Here is a 25,036-nt window from a genome sequence, read left to right as displayed (position 1 = left end):
TTAAAAGGCTTACATATTTGCATCATGAGCAGTTTGGGCCTAGATAACTCATTTACTTTTTTCAAAATATATTTTTAAGATCTATTTTTCTTTCATATAGATCATTCTCTAAGGGGATCGTAGAGTATTAAACATTTCCTTTTTTTTAGTATGTTTTTTAAAGTTTATTTGAGAGAGAAAGAGAGCGCATGGAGGCAGGGGGAAGGGGGAAGAGCAGAAAGAGAGGAAGAGAGAGAATCCCAAGCAGGCTCTCTGAGTTATCAGCACAGATCCCAGAGGGGCTGGATCTCATGAACTGTGAGATCATGACCTGAGCTGAAATCAAGAGTCAGATGCTCAACTGACTGAGCCACCTAGGCGTCCCTAAATATTTTCATTTTTCATATTAATCTGCTTCTGAAGAAACTTGATTATTTCCCTTTTTGGTGCTTGTTCTTGATGGCTTTTGTTTCTCAATTAATCTGACAAAGGACTGTTTGATTTGGTGCTCTTATCCCCAAGATACAGCTAAATCCTCTGTTCCCCCTTCAACACATGGAAATGACATGTTCTTACTCTGCTGGAAGTTTCTTGACACATGTGGCTATATTTATAAACTTAAGTCATTATCTGCAGCTCGAGAATGATCTCTAGCTACAGAATTTAACGTGATAATAAAATGATGAGAGCAATTTCTTTGAGGCCCTGTTGAAATTTAAAATAGTTTATGGTTATTTTGTTAATAAGCAGTAATTATTAATAAGGTTAGTGATCATTTACTTATTTGAGTCAGAGTGCATGAGTGGGGGAGGAGCAGAGAGAGAATCTTAAGCAGGCTCCATGCCCAGTGTGGAGCCCAGCTTGGGGCTTGATCCCACAACTGTGAGATCATGACCTGAGCCAAAATCAAAACTCAGATGCTTAACCCACTGAGCCACCCAGGCATCTAGATGTAGTGATTTATTAACATGGTATTTGAGGAATATTCTATTTGCTCTTTTAAAAATACTATTTTTACTTTTATTTGGAAATGAGAGAATAAATGGTTGATTTTATTTTATTAATGACTTTGATAGTGTGTTCCCAAAAGTTGTATCTGTGTTACAATGATTTTTCTTTAGAAGCATTTAAAAATATTTAGTTCACACTGATTAGGCTTATCATCACTTTCAGGAATTATGCATGTTCTTTTTACTTATGTGGTCAGGATTATTACAACTTATTAGTACTAGCCATGAGGCAGACTTCTTTCTTTAAGTATTTATACCTTTCTTATGGTATTATCTTGGCCCTCATTTTGTGTGAAGTGGCTGTGAAAAATGAGTACTGACTCATGAAACTATGCAATGTTAGGGGCGCCTGGGTGGCGCAGTCGGTTAAGCGTCCGACTTCAGCCAGGTCACGATCTCGCGGTCCGTGAGTTCGAGCCCCGCATCAGGCTCTGGGCTGATGGCTCGGAGCCTGGAGCCTGTTTCCGATTCTGTGTCTCCCTCTCTCTGCCTCTCCCCCGTTCATGCTCTGTCTCTCTCTCTGTCCCAAAAATAAATAAGTGTTGAAACTATGCAATGTTAGATTTTTGAAAGATTAGCTGTGAGATGAATAGTGTTTGGTGGTTGTATTTGTTTAGATTTAGAGAAAGCAGGTAAAACTGAGTTTTTTAGGTTAAGTGAAGTACATTCTTCTTTTTTTTTTTTTTAAGTTTATTTATTTGGAGAGAGGGCATGTGCATGAGTGGGGATGGAGCAGAGAGTGAGGGAGAGAGGATCCCAAGCAGTCTCCATGCTGTCAGTGCAGAGTCAGACATGTGGCTCGATCCCATGAACCTCAAGATTATGACCTGAGCCAAAATCAAGAGTCAGACTCTCAACCAACTGAGCCACTCAGGTGCCCCAGGGAAGTACATTCTTAAGAAAGAAAATATATAGGCAATTACGGTTGAATTATAAGGAGGTTAAGGCAGAGGTGTGTAGAATAAGCCAGTGTTATAATTTCCCAGTTCATTTATTAAAAAGCAAATACGATAATTCTGAAGCTAAATTTTAGTTCAAGAATTGTCATGTGAAGCTAAAAATACCTCTGGCTATGGACATTCCACACTACTTTCAACTTGAATATATCATTTGCTGTACATTTCTCTGGTTTAAAAGTGAATATTGTTCTGATAATTAGGTAAGGCCAAGGAGGTAGGAAACCTTAACCACTAGGTTTATGTAAGTCCCCTATCTCAGTAACCAGTGTAACTGGAAACTAAGGTTTTTGGCTTTCCTCAAGCTTCTCTGCTACATATTTGGCACTTAACTTTATTAATGTCATAAATAATAATAAAGAGTGAGGAAATTGTGGTCCATAGAGGAAAATTCATACAGTCATTGGTTGAAACTGGGATAAGAGCTCAAGAACTGGGACCAGAACCTTAACTTTCTGCCCTAATAAATAGGGTGGGAATTGGGGGAAGAATTTCCTATTTTGATGTGGTCTCCTAAATCATAAATTAACAGTTGTTCAAGAGGCAGTAGAGTAAATGTAAAAACAAAATAAGCACAAAATTTTAGTTTTTAAGGAGATTGAAAATATAATTTGTTTTGGCTAGTAAGAAATAATAATTATAGTTAATACTTTTTGTGTTTAATTCTGGGCCAGATAACTGTTTTCTTTATAATACCTCATTGAGTTTTTATAACAGCCTTCCGAGTGGTAGGTATTATTACTATTATATAGCTGGAAAAACTGCGGCTATAATATTGAACTGATAGTAAGAGACATAACTGGTAATCAAATTTAGATCTGTCTGACTCTAAAGCGCAAGTTGTGAACCATTGCATGGTATACTATGGCTTTCTTTTCAACTTAGCATGCTTTTTCTAAGAGAAAATAGGTTATGAGAAAACTCATCCAAAGCTTATTCCTTCTGTTAGAGCCCTTTTGATTAAAAAAAAAAAAAAAGTGTTTTGAATTGTAATCACTTTAATATTATAAACTCCAGCATTTGGGAAAGTACATAGTGATTATTCACTCCCTCTAAAAATTAGTGAAATATAGTCTAGTAGCATCTAGCCTTAACCTTTTATTTTATTTTTTAAACAGAAACATTGTTCCCTTCATCTTGAGAGATTACAAGAATCACAAAAGGTCACTATACAGATATCACAGGTTAGAGAGATTGTACCCTTTTCTGGATAAAGAGCATGAATCCATTGGCACAGACCTTATATATATAAAGAGGGGTTGAAATTGATTTTATTTAGAGAAACTAAAGCACATTCCCACATACCCTATTCCTCTAATGAAGTGAAGTGACAGCTATCAAGTATTATAATTAACCTCCTTCTGAAGAGTGAAGGGAACTGGAGAGAGCAGGTAGCTATGTAGGCTTTTATGACTTGCTTTTGAGAATCATTTTTGATGTTATTTGAAAGTTTGGTGGAATAGAAAAATTACCAGTGAAAATAACAGGTTTTCTGTGTTGTACTCTCAAATGAGTTGCCACAGAAACAGTAAAATAAATGTAAAGTTAACATGAACACAAACTTTAGGAACTGGTAGAATTACAAATCTTCTGCTTATTTCCTTGGACAGACACTTTACCATTTTAGAATTATCTTTTTAAAATCTACATTTAAGTTGATGCACTAGGAACTAGGTGTTTCTTTAAACCTTGGCTATAATTTATTTCTAAATGGAGTTCTTCAGTCGAGACTAAAAGAAGATCCAAAGATCTGTGCTTTTTGTTGCTCTGATAGAAAATGTCCATTGAGTATTGTAAAATAATAAATATAAATATGCATAAATATATATGAACCATAGCCTTGGTATAAATACTTTGGAAATGCCCGGAAATAAAAATCATAGTCGTGGTCTTCAGGGAGTTTAAATGTAGTCGGAGAGTTTACCTGTTTTTTTTAACCAGGCAAACTTAGATACTCTCTAAACTAATAATTCTGTGTTTCTCAATTGCTTAGGGTTTTTTTTGTGAGAGAAGGTAGAATCTCTCCCTAATACTCAAAGAAAATGTTCTATGTCTTTCTCGCCATATGATCCTCCTTTTTATTTTAGAATGATCTCATGTGTTGTAGCCTGGTTTCCTCTTCAGTTAATTTTTTTCTGAGTAGTTTTGAAATTAAAGAGGATTTCTACAGCTTCTAGTAATGAAATGATAGTTTTCTCTCTTGGTTGTATAATTGATTACTTGTGCTGAGTTTGGTTTGTGTTACCCCTTGGAATTTCTTTATAGATTAGTTCTTAAGCTTTCAGAGAAGTTGGATAGACTTCTGGACTTAAGAATTTCAAGAAGCTTAATGAGAAAATGTCAGGTGGAAGCACTGCCTGAAAGTTACCCCTTCCCCCCATAATTTTTTTCTTTGACGTTTGGGGACTTGTTTTATTTACTTGTACACTTCATCCTGTAAATAGTCACACATTAATTTTAAAATTCCAGTCCAAAATTACCTTGTGCCCTTTGTTTTGCTTATTTGCATTATACCTCTTTTGACAGTAGTCTAATTCATTTAAATATTCCATTCTGTCCATGTGTGTTTAAATGACTACACATTGGCCTTTTCATTAAAGCAAACATTTCTTATGAATCCATATAGAAATATTTAAGTAGCTGGTCAAAAAGATGGCTGTTGCTATTTTCGATAATTGTTAGTAACCTTGTAGGGTTATAGAATTCTCACCACTTGGTTATAGAAAACTAGTTTCTGGCAGTTGCTGATATGAGCACACCAGATTTTGTCTGCTTCTTGTGTTTCCATGTAAAAGCACTTTAATTAAAATAAAAATTAGTATTTGAAGTTTTAAGCCGCTGAGCATACTTCTTGATGTGTTGTTAAGTACGGTCATTGCTGCCTACTTTGTAAGGATTGAAAATGATTTGTCCTTTTCCCAGTTTTCTTCCCTTTGGTTTACAACAGAGAATGAGCAAACTGAGGGCAAAGGAAAGAGTAGGTTACAGAGTTTAGATAGTTAATCCTAATAGTTCTGTCTGTATGAAAGAGGAGCAGTTATTGCACGTACACAGATAATATTTAAACGTATGAACATATCTTCAAGATATTTATTAATTGGATTAGATGTGTTCTTAAAATACAGCAACCTAATTTATCAAATGGCTTTCTTCCCCCCCAGTTCTGTAGAAAATGTTCTCAAAACACTCGTGAAAAGCTGCCGACCGTAAGTAGCTTCTCATTTTATGAAACCTCTTGTTATTTCTTTGTGCTTTTTCCCATTCTTAGTGTGCTTTGAAGAGAAAATTGAAGGTATAAATAGTTTCTAACACTGTCATGTTAGTCACTGGGCACAACGTATCATTTTCAACTCTTGAACTAAATTATTTAGCTTTCATTTATAAATTTAGAAATTTTTAAGTGATGTGGGTGTTCCCCATTATAAAGTAAGATTGCCATAATTTATGTATAATTGTCTTTATTTGAAAGATTTTCCTAGAGTATCATTACTCAGATCAAAAATATTTTCCAAAATACGTATTGTAGGTATTGCATCAAAATGTGTGAGTAATAATGGAAAGGTGTTCAGACATTTTTTAAAGTATTTTAAAAAAAAAAATTTAATGTTTTTTATCCATTTTTTGAGAGAGAGAGAAAGAGACTGGACGCAAGTGGGGGAGGGACAGACAGGGAGACACAAAATCTGAAGTAGGCTCCAGGCTCTGAGCTGTCAGCACAGAGCTCAACATGGGCTCAAACTCACAAACCCTGAGATCATGATCTGAGCCGAAGTTGGACGCTTAACCACTGAGCCACCCAGGCACCCCTGTGTATTTTTTAAAGTAAAAGACATTTTTTTAAAGTTCTCTTTCAGTGGAACATACAGAAATATTCCATATTCTTATATTTAAAGATGAATATGGGTTGAATTTAGTTTTAATCAACTAAAGTCCAAGTCTGTGGACTTGAAGTGTTTTTTATCAGGGTGTTCTTAGACTGCTTATCCTGATATGTATGGATGCAGTGAATTCTTTTGAATAGAAATCCATATTTTGCCATATTCTTATGAGTTAAAGTTATAAATGATTTTATAAATCAGATATTTATTGCTGACCTACCGTCCTACTCAGTCTTGGGCAAATGTATTTTTAAGATATAGTCTCCCTTTTAAGATTGAGGCTTAAGATTTAACCTGAGTCGTAAGCCACCGATGAGCAGTGTCATTTTGAGCAAGGCACTTACCTCTTAGTCTATGTTTCCTAACTGGATACTTGATCATCACTGGGGTACTTAGTGGTTTTTAGGTTCTTAGGTAATTCATAGAACACCCAAGCTTTTATGTTGGATTACTAAACTAACAGTTGACTCTGAAAGATTAGAAAGGAGAATTGGTGTATGAGATCTTTAAAGGCAGGATATATTTTGTGTGTGGTTGTGTGTGTGTGTGTGTGTGTGTGTGTGTGTGTGTGTGTTCTAACCTGTAGCACAGTGACCTGGCACATAGATGCTTGATGAACCCAAAGAAGTATTACTGGAAGTGTAGTTTTATTTTTCACATAAAGGAATGAAGTGTGATTCTAATTAATACAGATGGACAAAAGATATAATAGGATTAATAATGTGACTTGTAGGGCAAACCTACAGATGTATTTGAAAGGGTTTCCTAACTTTTTTGGCCATACTCAAATCGAATTTGTCATATACTTTTTTTGTTGTTGTTATTTTATTTTATTTTATTTTTTTTTAATTTTTTTTTCAACGTTTATTTATTTTTGGGACAGAGAGAGACAGAGCATGAACGGGGGAGGGGCAGAGAGAGAGGGAGACACAGAATCGGAAACAGGCTCCAGGCTCTGAGCCATCAGCCCAGAGCCCGACGCGGGGCTCGAACTCACGGACCGCGAGATCGTGACCTGGCTGAAGTCGGACGCTTAACCGACTGCGCCACCCAGGCGCCCCTGTTGTTGTTATTTTAAATCCCTTAATGGATATTTAGTAATTATACATGGGTCCTCTTTTTCCATTTACCTTGTTTTGTGTATGAATGCACACGTCAGATTTTAATTTTGTGAATCTTCTCTACTCCAAGGGCTCTCCTGCCCATTTCCTAGACTTGTAAAATATTAGTACCTGTAGGACCAGACCGTCTGGTCTAACCCGCTCTTGTATTACAAGAGAGCTCTGTGGTACAGTGAAAGGAAATGGTTTGTCCGGTGTTCTCTTTCTCATGTCACTGATTATCCATATATATAGACTGGATTTTCTGACTAAATTTTTTTCTTGTTGCTATTACATAGCACACAGGAAGGGAAAAACTGCAAGAAACATGTATGTTTATATTTATAGGTTATTTAGAGTGGCAAAATGTGTTTAAGTTAACTTGACATTTGTAGTGTGTGTGCTATGCCTTATAAAATCCATCCCCCTCCCCCTTTTTTTGCCAGTCACATGTTGATGTTGTAGAATGTTTTTTTAAAGCACTGATTAGGTAAATGAAAATCTTCTTTTTTATTAGATACTTTCCAGCAGATGCCACAGCTGAGATGCTAGAAGAATGGCGGCCTTTAATGTGCCCTTTTGACGTAACAATGCAAAAGGCCATCACTTACTTTGAAATATTTCTTCCTACCTCCCTTCCTCCAGAACTTCATCATAAAGGTTTTAAGTAAGTATATACATATCTTAACAAATTATAGAATAGAGCAAGAAATAGAGATGTATAAGCAGACCAGTAAAGCAATTATAAGTAAACAAAAATTTACTAATTCAGCCATTATGTTGATTATACTTGAAGTGTGTGAAGGGTGAAACAATTAAACATAAGATTGTAAATGAAGAGAGAATAATGCTTGTATGTCAAACAAATAAGATGAGGGCTTTTCCTGGCTGGCTCAGTTGGTAGAGCACGTGACTATTACTGATCTCGGGGTTGTGAGTTTGAGTCCATGATGGGGGTAGAGCTTACTTAAAAATAAAATCTTAAAAAAACAAAAAAGGAAAAATGAGGGCTTTAATTTAAGAAAGCAAGAGAGAAAGAATAAAAAATGCAAAAAGGAGTAGAAAGTATCAGTAAATAAGCAATGATAAAAGTGTTAAATTGTGTGGAGTTCAGGAAAAGGAAAAGTGTTTTTATAAAACTTGGTTTTATTCATCACTTGTAGTTTTTCTTGGGCCTTTCCTATAATTTTTTTTCTTTACTTGTTCTAGTCTTAGCACTGCTTTTAAGAATTTTTTTTTTTTTTTCTGGGGTGGCTCAGTTAAGTGTCCAATTCTTGATCTCAGCTCAGGTCTTGATCTAAGGGTCATGAGTTCAAGACCCGCTATGTTCTGTGATGAGCATGAAGCCTACTTTAAAAAAAAAAAGAGAACTTTTTTTCTAGATGACTATAGGTATAAAACAAGTGCTAGAATGAAGAAATTTAGACTGTGCTTTTATGGAAAAAAGAAAAGGTATGAAAAAAAGACTGGAAGGAAATAGGTATTATTACTGTGTTGTGGATTCATGCTTACTCCCCAGTCCCCCCCCCCCATATTTTCTATAGTGAGATGCCAAATCTTTTATTTCTTTCAAATCAGAAATTTTGTATTTAGCTGTATATTGATGAAATGTTAATTCTCATCCAGAAATTCTAAAAGCATTTCTTTGACCTTTGTAAAGATTGGTGAATAATATTGCAGCACTTTCTTGCCCTGACATCCTCTTCTGTTTAATCTGAGATAATTCCCCCACAATAATTTAGTTCTACCTAACACTTCGTGACTCATTCTTTTAGGGAACACTTATTATAGTGGTAGTTAATGGCATAATTACTAATTGGCTTATTAAAAAACAGAACGCAAGGGAGAGTTGCAAGAATAGGTAGTAATAGGAAAATATTAAAGGAGAAAGCGAGGAAGGAGACACTTGTAAACAGTGTTAGATAGGGGTGGTCAGTAATTATTTAACAATGAAGTAGGGGGTTGATGAGATTACTCTTTTGGCATAAGTGTATTGGAAGTGGAATATTCAGAAAAAATAGTTATTTGTTCCATTAAGTTTGTACATTGAGTATTATTTTTTCTAGGTTGTATTATCAGTAAGAATAATAGATTAAAAAAATACAAAGGATACCTGGCTTTGAACCACTTTCTATAAATCACTTGCTATTCATAACACCATTTTTCTTCTTCAGACTTTGGTTTGATGAATTAATTGGCCTTTGGGTTTCAGTGCAAAATCTCCCACAGTGGGAGGGGGTGAGTATCCTATTTTTTTCCTTCTGACAGTATATATCAGATCATTTGATAAGTAATTTCACTTCCTAGAATTGGCTCTTGGCAGTGTTGTTATTTTTTGTTTGTTTTTAAATTCTGTTTGCTGTTTTCTAACAGAAACAGACACTTGTTTGTTTTGTTTTTATCAATATCTAGAAGCATGTGCATGTATTATGAAATGTAAGACTCTGCTTTTGTACCTTCACTGGCACGTTGTTAGAAACATTGTGGATGTTTTCTTTATGCTTATTAGATTAAAATGTCTTCTGTTTGCATTGTGAATGATGCTTTGTCATTTCCCTTTTAATAAGCATTTCAACTACAGTTGATTTAAGATGGTGACAATCAAAACTGAAATTTGGAGATTTTTAAAAAATGAGCCATAAACCATGTATTAAGTTGTGTTAATGATGATAGCTGAGAACAACAAATGGATAAGGGGTGTGACTGACACTTATTAATAACAACAAGTGTACTTAATTGTCTTTCTTTTTTTACTTTCAGCAACTAGTAAATCTCTTTGCTCGATTGGCTACAGATAATATAGGGTACATAGATTGGGATCCATATGTACCAAAGGTAATTAACATGTGAACATACAACATACAATAGCACTGATAGCCCTTTTTGTGTCTTTAAGAAGTGTGTTTTGTATGCTAATTGCTAAAATTTTTTTGACCACTAGTAAAACATAAAGTTTTCCGGGATAGACCATTTATTTTAAAAAATTAATTGGTTCATATTAAGGTATCAGAAATGTATGATTTTTGTCTTGCCTACGCAGGACATGAAATAGAAGTTTCAGAGTGAGTAATTTAGGAAGTACAAAGTGTATTATTCAGGGTCTTAATTCATACCTTCCAACAAATTTTGGGTATTGTATTTGATTGCTATTCTAGAGTGTTCTCCACTTTTTACGTCACATTTTCCTCGAGCAAATAAAGCTAGAGTGTCTCTAGGTGCAGTGTTCTTAACACTGCAGCTTCTGTTTTGTTTCAGCTGCCATAAATCCAAGAGGGCCTGCACGGGGTGTACAGGTGATTCTGATCCACACCTTGACTGTAGAGCAGGGAGGCAGAGCAGCAAACATTAAGCTTACTGTTTACCTCTGCTTGTGCTGTCCAGTAGAAACTAAAGAGAAAAAGTCATTTTCTTCTACATTTGGGCTCCCTATCTGTTACTAATGACAGGTTTTAAATATAAATTATTAAAATGCAATTAAGATTAAAATGCAAATTCTTGGGGAAAAAATCAAATCAGTGTTAGAATTTTGAAAGGGAAAATAACTCACTAGAAGACAAGTATGACAAGTATTTGCATTTATATCTCATTTGTTTGTTTATGGGTTCGTGGATACAGCTGCTTCAGATTCATACTCCTGTGACCTCAGTGTCATTTAAAAAAAAGCAAATAGGGGTGCCTGGCTGGCTTAGTTGTTAGAGCATGTAGCTCTTGACCCTCAGTTCCGTGTTGGGTGTAGCTATTACTTAAATAAATAAACTTAAAATAATAAAACATTTTAAAAAGTAGATCTTCTATGTAAATTTTATGGAATATAGCAGTATATAAAGCTGCCAAACAGTATGTAATTTTGCTTAAAAACTGATCCAGTGAGAATACATGCACCAACACTAATATATATCACTTCAGTTATTTAAGGAGTTACTTGATACCTATAAATATTTATTCTTAATTCTTTTTTTCTTTTGAAAGATATTTACGAGAATCCTGAGAAGCTTGAACCTCCCAGTGGGAAGCAGTCAAGTGTTAGTCCCAAGATTTTTAACAAATGCGTATGATATAGGACATGCTGTAATATGGATCACCGCCATGATGGTTTGTAACACATTAGTTCTTCTAAATTTTGTGTTAACCATGTAAAAACATAAGCCTATATTCGTATCGTAGTTGGTCATTTGATTCTTCGATATTTTCTGATGTAGTAAGCTAATGTTTCTCTCAGACCCAGAATGTAGTCATAACACACCATTTATAAATCTCTCTAGCCAATGAATCCTAAAAATAGAGTCAGGGTTTAGAGTTTTGAGAGATTTAGAATGTCTAACAATCTCACAGATAAAAGGTCAAGTTGATAGTGATAAATGTGGGATTAGAACTTGGGGTTTTGCATATGCTCAGTACTAATGCATTCAGTGTTGAAGATGGCACTGAACACAAAGCTAATTAAATAAAGTAATCTTGGTGAAGGGAGAAGTATGGAGGATTACTTTACTGACATCCTTGAAGGAAAGTAAAAATATATCCACATGCTTGGATTTCAGTGTCCTCTTCCAAATAAGAATATTAAAACAATTTCATACTGTAATTTTCTGGATTGTCATTCATTCTCCTTCTACAGCTCTCTCTTTTTAAAATTATTATTCTGTGTTTGAGATTTTTCCCCAGGTTATGTTGTTTCGTTGTTGTTTTTTCTGTGGATAAGGCAGGATGGTTGTGAGAAGTTTAGCTCTTACATTTTATTCTTAGATTAAAAAGAGAAATTCAGGGGCATCTAGGTGGCTCAGTCAGTTAAGCATTGACTTTGGCTCAGGTCATGATCTCACAGCTCAAGGGATAGAGTCCTGCATCCGGCTCTGTGCTGACGGCTGAGAGCCTGGAGCCTGCTTCAGATTCTTTGTCTCCTCTCTCTCTCTGCCCCATCCCTGTTCGCTCTCTCTCTCTCAAAAATAAATGAACATTAAAATTAAAAAACGAAATTCATTCTCCCCCCGTTTTTGCAATTTCATTATTAAATAGGAAAATCCTATTTTCTTTATAATACTCCAAATGAGCAAAAACATCTGGATGTTTACTATGTTATATCAGCAATTTTTTTTTTTAGGAGCAACAGAATTATATCATGATTAGTATCAACTTTATTTTAGTTCATGTTGCTCTTCTTTCTTATACAGTTTTTCCCATTGACATGTTTATTTTGTGTTAGATATGAATATTGAATATAATAAAAAATGCTAATTATTATGCTAGGATTTTGAAATTTTTGTTGGTTTTTTTTTTTGTTTTGTTTTGTTTTGTTTTTTGCTATGGAATTATTATGGTCTCTTTAGCAGTTGACCTACTCTAAATTGGGAACATGAACGTGGATTTCATTTCAGCAGGAAGACATGTTCCTCATGTAACTGGACAGTCTACCTTAGGTCTAGGCTGTTTCTTGAAAGATCATCTTGAGAGAGAGAGAAGTTTCAAGACCAAGCTGTAGTTCTTTATCCTCAGGGCTGTTCAACTTGATAAGATTGAATACTAACTTTTTCCCTCATTTTTCCCCCAGGTCATGTTGTTGTTTGGTGTGTTTGTTTGGGTAATAGATTGAGAAAAAACTATTTTTCCTTTGAGTCAAAATGTGGTCAAGGGCACCTGGGTGATTCAGTTGGTTAAGCTTCCGACTTTGGCTCAGGTCATGATTTCACAGTTCGTGGGTTCGAGCCCTGTGTCGGGCTCTGTGCTGACAGCTCAGAGCCTGGAGCCTACTTTGAATTATGTGTGTCTCTCTCTCTCGCTCTGCCCCTTTCCTGCTCGTACTCTGTCTGTCCGTCTCTCTCTGTCTCTCAAAATAAATAAACATTTAAAAAAAAATTTTTTTAAATGTGGTCACATACCACAGGTTTAATCATTTGAAACATTTAGGAGTAATAATAAAATAATTGAATCCATTTATGTAAATCTCACATCTTCATTTCCTGCAATAAGAAATTCACTTCTCAAATCATTTAAGGAATGCTTTTTATGCCTGATGTTAGCACTCTTGGTTATTTTTTTTTTTTTTTTAATTTTTTTTTTTTTTTAATGTTTATTTATTTTTGAGACAGAGAGAGAGCATGAACGGGGGAGGGTCAGAGAGAGAGGGAGACACAGAATCCGAAGCAGGCTCCAGGCTCTGAGCTGTCAGCATAGAGCCCGACGCGGGGCTCGAACTCACGGACCGCGAGATCATGACCTGAGCCGAAGTCGGCCGCTCAACCGACTGAGCCACCCAGGTGCCCCAGCACTCTTGGTTATTTTAAGACTCTCTTACTGACAAAAGTTTTTTCACTGCAGAAGAGTAAAATATGCTGATACCCTAAATTGAAAGATGTCTTTGCAGTTACCTAATTTGGTTTCAGTAGGTTGCCCTTACTTTTAGTAGAGTGTTTTGAATTGAGGATTGTGGGAAGTTTACTAGCAAATTGTTTTTGGCTTTTATTTGGAGGTAGAATTGGTTTTTCTCATCAAGATGGATGTGCACCATGTTGGAGAGTTATATGTAGGCTTGGGCCTATTGATCCCTTCAATTTTCCAGGGTACTGAGGGTACTGATATTTTTATTCTTTTATCTGAATAGGGTGGACCAAGTAAGTTAGTACAGAAACACTTGGCTGGTTTGTTTAACAGCATCACATCTTTTTACCACCCTTCAAATAATGGGCGCTGGCTGGTGAGTATGTTCATTTTTTTATTGTAGGGTTTGGAACTTTTTAAAGTTATGGTCACACATAACTATTGCCTATTATGCAACCTGTAATACTATTTCTGTCCTTCATATAAGTATAACTTTTGGCTATATGTAGCTGATTAAGTTCAGACTAAGATACTGTGTTCATAGAACATAAAAATAAGATAATACTGGTCCAGTAACTGGTGACAAAATGTCACATTCTGGTAATAGAAAGTACAGTCAGTGTGGTTTTTGGTTTTGGATTTTGTTTTCTTTCCACATTGCCTGGTTAGAATAGTTTTTCATGTAATGGAAGGTTCATCTGGTGCTACAAAATAAAATTGACATTTGAGGGGCGCCTGGGTGGCTCAGTCGGTTAAGTGTCCTGCCTCAGGTCATGATCTCACTGTTAGTGAGTTCAAGCCTAAGAGATCTCCTCATGGAGATCAACATGGAGCCTGCTTGGGATTCTCTGTCTCCTGTCTGCCCCTCCCCTGCTCGTGCTTGCTCTCTCTCAAAAATAAACTTTATTTAAAAAAAAATAAAATTGACATTTAAAACAAATATTTATTATTATCAGTAATTAATTGATAAAGTATTTTATTCTATCTAGTTATGCTATGCAGGTGCTTGTAATAGATTGTAAGAGCTGTTATTTTAAGAAATTTTACTTGGATTGTAGAAAGGAACCATAACTATCTGTGTGGGAAATCAAACCTACCTTGGACTTTTTGCTTCTGTGTCCCCAGAACAAGTTAATGAAACTACTTCAGCGGTTGCCAAACAGTGTTGTTAGAAGATTGCATCGTGAAAGATACAAGAAGCCTTCTTGGTTAACTCCTGTGCCTGATAGCCATAAGCTTACTGATCAAGATGTTACAGACTTTGTACGATGCATTATTCAACCTGTCCTCTTGGCTATGTTTAGCAAAACTGGTAGTTTAGAAGCAGCACAGGCTCTGCAGAATCTTGCACTCATGAGACCTGAGTTAGTAATACCCCCTGTACTTGAAAGGTAAGTGTAGCTTTACATGTTTGGTTGAAGACTTGGCCGGCCGTTCTGGTTATCTCTTCCCTCTACTCTGCTGTTCTACTTAGTTGTCTTTTCTGTGGCTTCTCTTTTGCTCTCTTGCTACTTATTCCTGTTCCTAGAGGAGAAGCAAGGCATTTTAACCTAATGATTGGTAGCTTGATAAAGGTTTACTGAAGAGAAAAGAAAATCGATACTAAATGGATAAAATATTTTTGAATTATTGGCAAATTTTAGTTTCTGAAGTTTGTGCTTAATAAAGTAAGGGTGCCAGGTGGGCTCAGTCAATGGAGCATGTGACTCTTGATCTCGGGGTTGTGAGTTTCAGCCCCATGTTGAGTATAGAGGTTACTTAAAAATAAAATTGTTTTAGGAAGCAAGCAAGCAAATAAGCAAGCTCTGACTGCTTTTACATCAAAATGTGAGTGTCACTAAATATTGAGAACGTGGCAGTGATTTTGGATTTCTTTTATTTCTTAGAAGCAGTGATACAGAAGAAAATTTGACTATCTTTATTATTTTCATGTACTATATAATCTTATATGTATTATTTCCACAATGTAGACTTTATTACATTCATTTTGTTTTGTATGTTGAAATAGTAACAAGTTTTCTGTTTGCCTAGTCACTGTCACATTATAGGCCTTCTGAACTTCTATAATAATACTTAAGCTTTCTGTTAATTCCTCTGCTGTCTGAAGTTGAGCTTTATGATTTCTCTTTTAATGTCTTACTCAAAAAAAAAAAATACTAGTTTTTTAGGGCTAAGAAGGGTCTAACAGTTTGAGTTCCATAAAATAGATTTGTGCAAGGTCCTTTAGTGATAATGTACATGACAGCCTATTATCTTACTTACCATTGAAATAGCATAATTGGGCACATTTGCTTGGAGACAGGTATCCTGTTAAAGATCTTGGGGTGCCTGGGCAGCTCAGTTGATTGAACGTCTGACTTAGGCTCAGGTCATGATTTCACGAGTTCATTTCATGATATATCATGAGTTTGAGCACCACATTGGCCTCTGTGCTGTCCGTGCAGAGCCCGCCTCAGATCCTGCATCAGGTCCTTTGTCCCACCCCCCTTTTCATCCTTCTCCTGCTTGCGCTCTCTCTCTCTCTCAAAAAGAAACATTAAAAAGATAAAAAAAAGATCTTGACTAAAATAGGTCTCCATTATTTATAAATTGCCATAAATATTCAAGTTGTCCCCATTGCCATAAATATTCAAGTTTTACCTCATTTTCCAAACCTCTTGGTTTGGCCCTGTCCCCATTGCCATAAATATTCAAGTTTTACCTCATTTTCCAAACCTCTCCCTTTTTTGTGTGCACTTTGGGGGCACTGAAACTCTCCCAGTACATATAATTTAATTAGGAAATAGAATGGGGAAATTAGGCGCTTTCTACTCTGTCCCAACCCCTCTGTTAAAGAGTTGGTTTGTTTTCTTCATCTTTTAAAGTAAGCATAGGTTTGTTAGTTTTTTTTACCCCTGTTCCAAATCCTCTTTTTTTCTACTTATGATGAAATTTCCTTTATTATTTACTTTGTCTGTATAAGAGAAATTTAAAATGACTGCATTTTAGACTCCCCCCCCACCCCCCACAGGATAGATTCTCAAAAATGAAATCACTTGTCAAAGAGTGAATGTTCTTGCCTTGTATTTTACTTGATGATCAAAGACTGTATTTGTATTATTCTCCCTTGTTTATGCACTCTAGTGTCAGGAATCTTCTACTATGTTCCTAGAGCAGATTTCCAATTTTAAAATACCAGTCTTCTAAAAAGTATAAGAGAAATTTCAGGGTTTTAGTAAAGATTGTTTTTCGAATAAAAGGGAAGAGTGGGATAATTATCACTTGCTCTTCCTGAATTCTGATAGTAACTGACCATTAGATTAGATGCATTCCTATTGACATAGGGAAGTAGATTCAGCTGACTGAAATAATGCTAGATCTTGCCAGTTTATGTTCTTTTTCACTGTGAAATATGCATGGAGAGCCATGGTGAGGTGGCAGGGGATTGGGGAAACATGTACCTTTCCTTTATGTGTGTGATTCTGTTAACTTATACTCACTCAAAAGATTCTGCTAGCTACCAGCCTTAAAGCCAACATGTAGTTTATGAATTTGGGAGATTTAATGTATTGTGCCTTTTTATCTGTGATAGAATCTTTTTTTTTTTTTTTTAATTCTGTTTTCAACTGTAGAACGTATCCTGCACTAGAGACTTTAACAGAACCTCACCAGCTCACAGCTACTTTAAGTTGTGTAATTGGAGTAGCCCGCAGTTTGGTATCAGGGGGCAAATGGTTTCCTGAAGGTCCAACACACATGCTACCTCTGTTGATGAGAGCATTGCCTGGGGTGGATCCAAATGACTTCAGTAAATGCATGGTAAGCATATTTATCATTCTGTTTTGTGTCTGAGTTCTAATTGTGTGAGTTGGCATCCTGTTAAGTTTTGTTTAGAACATAGTTCAGTGTAAAATTTGTTAATGCTAAAAGGATTATGTCTGTAGATGCCCAAGTTTAGATCTGTGGATGGTTAGTTGAGCTATATGTCATCCTTCAGAAGTAATGTGCCATAATCTGGATACATTTAATGATCACAGGATTTTTTCAACGCTTGCTGTATATTTACTATTTTCTTTAAGTAGAGATATTAAAAATCAGCATGTGATCATTTGTACTTCCCTTCATCTACACTGATGACAAGGGCATGATAACAGTTGCTGGGTGCAAAATGCCAGATCCCATTTATACACACCTCTCCTGACTTAGAATTTTGGCTCACCTTCCCTCTTCCCCAATCTGTAGCTTTTGCTTAAGCATTTCCTTTTTATCCTTAGTTAATGTTGCATCTTTGGGTGGGGGGCAAAGTTAACTTTTGATTGACAGAGAGTTGGAGAATGTTGTGCTTAAACATAATAAATAACTATGGAAGTAAATTTAATGTAACTTCATTACTAAAGTAACAGCTGCTTAATTATGAGGAATCTTAAAATGTTCAAATCTAAGTAAAAAATTTCCTGGAATATTACTGTGGTATTTCCCTTAAGATAATTTATTTGGGTACTTTTTTATTGTAGCTTATGGTATACTTGTATTTTTGAATTAGAATTACATAATTACTGTTAAATTTTTTGCATCTTCCCACAGATCACATTCCAGTTTATAGCAACATTTTCCACTCTGGTGCCTTTAGTAGATTGTTCATCTGTACTACAAGAAAGAAGTGACCTCACAGAAGTAAGGATGCTTACTGGTTGTAGAAAGATTGTTAACTGAGTTGTAACTTTATGTAAATGCATAGTAATATTTTTTTTTTAATGTTTATTAATTTTTGACAGAGAGAGAGAGACAGAGCATGAGTGGGGGAGAGGCAGAGAGAGGAAAACACAGAATCTGAAGCAGACTCCAGGCTCTGAGCTGTCAGCACAGAGCCTGACGTGGGGCTTGAACTCACGGACCGTGAGATCATGACCTGAGCCCAAGTCAGATGCCCTACCGACTGAACCACCCAGGCACCCTGCATAGTAAAATTTGATAGTTTAAATACCAACAGTTTCAGATTACTATTTTGTGGGGCGCCGGGTGGCTCACGTTGGTTTAGCATCCGACTCCATTTCAGCTCAGATTGTGATCTCATGGTTTGGATTCTATGCCTCTCCCTTTCTTTCTCTGCCCCTATGCCTGCCTGCCTCTCTCTCTCTCTCTCTCTCTCTCAAAATAAATAAACATTAAGATTATTATTTTGTGATTAGAATGATATAAATGGAAGGCCAGGTCATTGGTAAGATAATCTGCAGAGCACCCACCAAATGCTGTAGGTCAAAAATAGGCTATTTTTTTATTTGTTTATTTTTGAGAGAGAGACAGACATTGTGAGTGGGGGAGGGGCAGAGAAAGAGAGGGAGACACAGAATCCGAAGCAGGCTCCAGGCTCTAAACTGTCAGCACAGAGCCAGACAAGGGCCTCGAACCCATGAACCATGAGTTCATGACCTGAGATGAAGTCAGATGCTTAACCGACTGGAGCTACACAGGAACCCCAGAAAATGGGCTATTTTTGTAAACAACTGACATCTGGAGGTGCATTTCAATTTTTTGTCACTTTTAATTTTCTGTTAAGCAAAGGTAGTGGTGGGTTTTTTAAATTTTGTTTTTGTTTGGTTTTAGCTTAGGAATAAATGTATTGAGGGGATTGACATCTAATGAACAGACATTTTTTTCATTACTGACTGATTCTTCTAGAACTATTTTCTTTATTGTAGGCATGTTTCTACTTGAATTTTGTCATTTGAATATTCAAGTCGTAAGATAATTCTTTATACATACACTAGAAGTTTAAAAACTGTAGTTATTGAGAAAGATGGCTATTTGACTTCTATTTTGGGCCCTTATAAAATAATGCTAATTGCTGCTTATTTTGGTTCCCGGAAAGGAGTAGGTTGAGTTTTTCTAAATTGATATGTGGTACTGGTACTGTTTCTCATCGTACTCAGTATAATAATGTAGTGTTAAATCTATTTTGTAGGCCATAATTGAGTTTCATTAGTTCTGAGAAAAAAATCAAAGGCTATTTTTAATTTTTCTCCGCATTGAAATGTCATAGGTGGAACGAGAACTTTGTTCAGCCACAGCTGAATTTGAGGATTTCGTCTTACAATTTATGGACAGGTGAGTATGTGCTCCAGACCCGCTCTCTATTAGACATTGAAAGAAATGACTATCCTGTCCAAACAACTTCAGTCTCTCTGCATAACTACTGTCCTGGGACCGAGCTTCTGAAGTTATAAAAGGACAAGTGATATGTGAACCTGCACAAATTGCATAGCTGTCATTCGAATAGTCATGACAATGGAGGGTTATCTAATTATCATCAAAAATGTTAAACTAGTTCTTAGTTGCTAAAATTATCCTTTCTTTGGATTATTTAGATGTTTTGGACTTATAGAAAGTAGCACATTGGAGCAAACAAGAGAAGAGACAGAAACTGAGAAAATGACTCATTTGGAGAGTTTGGTCGAATTAGGTCTGTCTTCTACGTTTAGTACAATCCTCACACAATGTTCCAAAGAAATATTTATGGTAAGAGTCTCATTGCTGCAAAAAATTAAATCCCAATCTTGTTTTCTTTGTTCTTTTAAAAATTGAGCTTCAAGTTACTTTAAATATTATATCATGCCATTTATCCTTGGTTTCATACTAAAATTTGAAAAAGATGAACAGTTGATTCTCATTATATTTGCAAATTTCATATTTGCAAATTCATCTGCTTGCTAGAAAATTTGTTTGTAATCCCAAAATCTGTACTCAGAGTGCTCTTGTGCAGATGTGTAAATTTGGCAAAAATTATGAGTTGCACGTGTTCACGGCTGAGGTTGAATAATGTAACACACTCTGCCTTCTTGTTTCAGCTCTAATACTGTAAGCAAGCTTTGTGTCTATTAATTTATTTATTTTAGAGTTTATTTATTTTTGAGAGAGATAGAATGTGAACAAGGGAGGGGCAGAGAGGGAGAATACCAAGGAGGCTCCACGTGGTCAGTGTGCAGAGCCCAACGTAGGGCTCGAACTCAAAAACCATGAGATCATAACCTGAGCCAAAATCAAGAATCGGGTGCTTAACCAGCTCAGCCACCCGGGCACCCTGGCAAGTTTTACGTCTATTTAGTGCCGGGTTTTCACATTTTGTGCTTTTTGTTGGGGATTTTGTGGTTTAAAATGGCCCCCAGGAGTAGTGTTGCAGCACTGTCTACTGTTCTGAGTGTAAGAGAGTTATGATGTGCCTCACAGAAAATAACATGTTTTAGATGAGCTTTATTCAGGCATGGGTTACAGTGCCATTGGCTGACTTCACTGTCAGTGAATCAACAATATATATTAAATACACATAAAGCAAAATTATATATTTATCAGTTGATGAAAACCAGAGACTTGTTAGTACTTAATCCTGCATTTCCTCTAGGAACAGCGATTCAGTATTTGCTATATCAGTGCTCAAAGCAACTTTCTAGAATATATTACATATAACAAGAATTGACTGCATTTTTTTAATCAATTAAATACTGTTTGGGAGGAAAGTTTTGGAAATTGTTTATGCCATCACATGATAGAAATTAAATCCCAAGTATAAAAATCTGGCAAACTGTAGGGGTGCCTGGTTGGCTCAGTTGGTTGAATGTCTGACTCGGTATCAGCTCAGGTCATGATCTCAGGGTTGAAAGCTACCAGTGCAGAGCCTGCTTAGGAGTCTCTCTTTCTGCCCTTCTCCCTGCTTGCACTCTTTCTCTCTCTCTCTCTGTCTCAAAATAAATGAATGAACTTAAAAAAAAAAAAAACCCACAAACTATAATGAATGGGAGTTTGTGTGTCCTCCCAAGATATTCTGTAAACATTCACTTATTCAGTATTGGTTGACACGTTATGTATAGTGTGGTCTTTAAGACCAGACTTTACTTCCGTTCATGTTTCATCTCCCTTCATCTGAGATTATGACTGTTGAATGTATTTATCTTGGGTAAAAGCTAAACTGCTTTACAGATGCATGAAATATTTACTGATATATGTTAGTATAGAAATTAATGTAAATTTTCTCATTTAACCAAAATCTTTTGAAAGGAGTTGTGGATTAACGATCCTGAAAATTGTAAATGTCAAGAGTCCATTCTTTCATTCGACAGTTCTGTGATATGATTGTAAAATTGCTTTCTGTGATGTGATTGTAAAAAAGCAGGATTCAAAACCTGCTTCCAGGTCTTTTAGAGTAGAGATAAATATTTATAGTTTGTAGCATTGTCAGAATGACAAAGTCTAAATATTAAGTACTCCAAAAACTTCCCTTTGTTGTGTTGGATTAGCCAGCAAGATAATTTGCATTTGCTTCCAACAGCTGTAGTTTTGTGTTTAATATTTCTGTAGGAAATAAAATCTTGTGTCTGAAATGTTTTGTTCACGTTAGGGTTTTGTGCAAAGATTGTTCATAGATCTTGATGTTATATTGAATTATTTTTGTAATTCAGATGGTTAAATTTCCTACGTGGTTTTTTTTATAGTCTGAATCTCATTTTTCTTTTATGGTTCATAAGATGTTTAGTTTTCTTAAAAATGCTCATAAGACATTTTCATTTCTTACATATCTTAATAGGTCGCCCTTCAGAAAGTTTTTAATTTTTCTATTTCACATATATTTGAAACAAGAGTAGCAGGCCGCATGGTGGCCGACATGTGCCGTGCTGCTGTAAAGGTGAGTTTGGTTTTTTTTTTGGATGAATTAATGCATCAGTAACCAGCAGGTTTATATGGTTACTTATTTTTAGACATGTTTGTTATAACTTAAAATATATCGTTCTTTCAGTAGCAGCTTACAACCCTTATTTGCCTCTGAAAATAGTGTTAGGGTATACTTTGTGAGTGTTGAATATTCGTGGCCTTCCAGAAAACTTACTTATACAAATTTGTTTTCAGTGCTGCCCAGAGGAGTCTTTGAAGTTATTTGTTCCTCACTGCTGCAGTGTTATAACTCAGCTTACAATGAGTAAGTCATAAGGTTACTATTCTGTATTTGCAATTTTAGGTGAATTTTTTTTTTTTTTTTTTTTTTTTTTTTTTTGGTTTCTAGAACTCTGTTGATGAAAACAGATTCTGTAAGCTAAGCAATAATTAAATTAAATCTTGTAGTTTGGGACAGGGATTACTCAAATTAAGGTATCATCCAGGTGACATCTTAGAAATTTTACTTTGTTAAATTAGTATTTTCATATATACAAGAACCATTCAGAGGTTGCCATAAAAAAATATCAGTTATTTTGTGAGAACTGGAGGAGCAGGAATCCTGACTGATGTGTTTATTTTCTTGCAAATTGAGTTTTTACCTTTTCTGGAGCAAGTTCAGCCACATGAGGAAGGAATGAAAAGTCTCTCAAAAAGAGAGTCTTCTCAGCTGTTAGAGACACTAAAGACAAATATTGAAAAATGATGCATTTAAGTTGGATACATGGTTCTCTTTCCTTGATACTGTTTTGCCATTTTTAGATGATGATGTGTTAAATGAAGAAGAGCTAGATAAGGAGTTGCTGTGGAATCTTCAACTTTTGTCTGAGGTATTGTAAGTCTTTGGATTAAGGAAATAGTAGTATGTAAATGTTGGCTTCGTTTTAGAATGTCAATTTTTTTTAATTGACATAAAAATATGAAAAATCTTAAGTTTTAGAAATTTCTTGATATGGCTACAAAATCAGATAATGTCATTTTCTTGTTATCAAAAGAGTGATATTGGTTGATGACTTTACGTGTGCAGCACTCTGCTTTTTACTGATTAATTCTGATATTACTAACTTTCATTGAAAATTTTACCATTTTGGCAGTTCTTTTTTTTTTTCTTCCCCCTGTCTACATTCTAAATTTGGCTCTCAATGAGACTTCATTTTCCTTTATGGGTTAGTTCACTGGGTAGTGAACAGAGAACTACAATTAAGTTTTGTCTCTTTGAGGAGATAGACCTTTTTTTTTCCTTATGAATTATATCTACATTTAATTAATTTTCTAATTAGTTCTCATTAATATATAAGGAAAGCATATACATACATACATATATGTATGTAAAACTAGTTTGTTTGCAGATTTCTTATTGTTTCTAATCAGTTATCAGTAGATTTTACATCTTTAAAATTTTTTTTTTAGTTAATATATGTATTATTTAATTTACATCCAAGTTAGTTAGCATATAGTGCAACAATATTTCAGGAGTAGATTCTTTAATGCCCCTTACCCATTTAGCCCATGTCCCCGCCACAACCCCTTCAGTAACCCTCTGTTTGTTCTCTATATTTAAAAAAAAATTTGTTTTAATGTTTATTTATATTTGAGAGAGAGAGAATCCGAAGCAGGCTCCAGCTCTTAGATCAGCACAGAGCCTGATGTGGGGCTTGAACTCACAAGCTGTGAGATCTTGACCTGAGCTGAAGTCGGACACCTAACCGATTGAGCCACCCAGGTGCCCTGTTCTCTATATTTAAGAGTCTCTTATGTTTTATCCCCCTCCCTGTTTTTATATTATTTTTGCTTCCCTTCCCTTATGTTCATCTGTTTAGTATCTTAAATTCTTCATATGAGTGAAGTCATATATTTGTCTTTATCTGACTAATTTCACTTAGCATAATACCCTCCAGTTCTATCCACGTAGTTGCAAATGGCAAGATTCCATTCTTTTTGATTGCCGAGTAATACTCGTGTGTGTGTGTGTGTGTGTGTGTGTGTGTGTGGGCGGGCATGTGGGCGCGCGTGTGTGTGTGTGTGCGCGCGCACGTGCACACCCCCCACGTCTTCTTTGTCCAGTCATCCATCGATGGACATTTGGGCTCTTTCCATCCTTTGGATATTGTCGATAGCGCTGCATTGGGGTGTATATGTTCCCCTTTGAAACAGCGCACCTGTATCCCATGGATAAATACAATTGCAATTGCTGGGTCGTAGGGTAGTTCTATTTTTAATTATTTGAGGAACTGAAGAAATAAACTGTTTGGGAAAGGATGGTACTATGGTACATGAGAGCCTGAATTCAGAGAATGTGTTTTGATCTTAAAAAAGCATTGTTAGCTGCTATTTTGATATTTGCATTTTACTGGTCCCATATGATTTTCCCTTTTCCTATTTTTCTGATCTTTTTGTAAAGTAGCATACGTTAATGTTTAAAATAACATACATATATGTTTCCATAGGGGAATAATATAGGTGTTTTGCCAATTTTCACCCTTATGTGTTTTTCATGTAATAAACTATACTTCTGGGGTGCCTGGGTGGCTTAGTCAGTTGAGCTTCTGACTTCGGCTCAGGTCATGATCTCAGGGTCTGTGAGTTCGAGCCCCGCGTCAGGCTCTGTGCTGACAGCTCAGAGCCTAGAGCCTGCTTCAGATTCTGTGTCTCCCTCTCTCTCTGACCCTCCCGCACTCGTGCTCTGTCTTTCTCTGTCTCAAAAATAAATAAACTTTGGGGCGCCTGGGTGGCGCAGTCGGTTAAGTGTCCGACTTCAGCCAGGTCACGATCTCGCGGTCCGGGAGTTTGAGCCCCGCGTCAGGCTCTGGGCTGATGGCTCAGAGCCTGGAGCCTGTTTCTGATTCTGTGTCTCCCTCTCTCTCTGCCCCTCCCCTGTTCATGCTCTGTCTTTCTCTGTCCCAAAAATAAATAAACGTTGAAAAAAAAATTTTTTAATAAAAAAATAAATAAATAAATAAAAAATAAAATAAAATAAATAAACTTTACTTCTCTAGACCAAAAAAAAAAAAAAAAAAAAAGAATTGTTAGAATATACTTAAAATGACAGTCCTAAAATGAATTAAAGTCATTTGAAGAGACACTGTTACTATTTTAGGCTACTTTAGTAGCTAAACATTGTG

The 25,036-nt window shown here is 35.7% G+C and overlaps 1 protein-coding gene across 4 annotated transcripts in view; it reads left to right on the top strand.

Moving 5' to 3' along the window:
* Positions 1–25,036, top strand: part of PSME4 (proteasome activator subunit 4) — a 99,391-nt gene that overhangs the window by 26,047 nt on the left and 48,308 nt on the right. For 3 of the 4 annotated variants that reach the window (XM_030310585.1, XM_030310583.1, XM_030310586.1), the window contains exons 4-17: positions 5,107–5,151; positions 7,441–7,590; positions 9,098–9,161; positions 9,684–9,758; positions 10,893–11,015; positions 13,519–13,611; positions 14,361–14,626; positions 16,847–17,033; positions 17,799–17,888; positions 19,255–19,319; positions 19,580–19,730; positions 21,790–21,888; positions 22,110–22,179; positions 22,677–22,744. In XM_030310585.1, coding sequence (XP_030166445.1) covers positions 5,107–5,151; positions 7,441–7,590; positions 9,098–9,161; positions 9,684–9,758; positions 10,893–11,015; positions 13,519–13,611; positions 14,361–14,626; positions 16,847–17,033; positions 17,799–17,888; positions 19,255–19,319; positions 19,580–19,730; positions 21,790–21,888; positions 22,110–22,179; positions 22,677–22,744 — 1,546 coding nt within the window. The remainder of the gene's footprint in view (positions 1–5,106; positions 5,152–7,440; positions 7,591–9,097; positions 9,162–9,683; positions 9,759–10,892; positions 11,016–13,518; positions 13,612–14,360; positions 14,627–16,846; positions 17,034–17,798; positions 17,889–19,254; positions 19,320–19,579; positions 19,731–21,789; positions 21,889–22,109; positions 22,180–22,676; positions 22,745–25,036) is intronic. The other variant, XM_030310584.1, reaches the window with a different exon arrangement.

This window comes from Lynx canadensis, chromosome A3 (genome assembly GCF_007474595.2).
Source record: "Lynx canadensis isolate LIC74 chromosome A3, mLynCan4.pri.v2, whole genome shotgun sequence".
In the NCBI taxonomy this organism is placed as follows: domain Eukaryota; kingdom Metazoa; phylum Chordata; class Mammalia; order Carnivora; family Felidae; genus Lynx; species Lynx canadensis.
The sequence above is the reverse complement of the archived record's forward strand: the minus strand, read 5'-3'. Positions and strand labels throughout refer to the sequence as shown.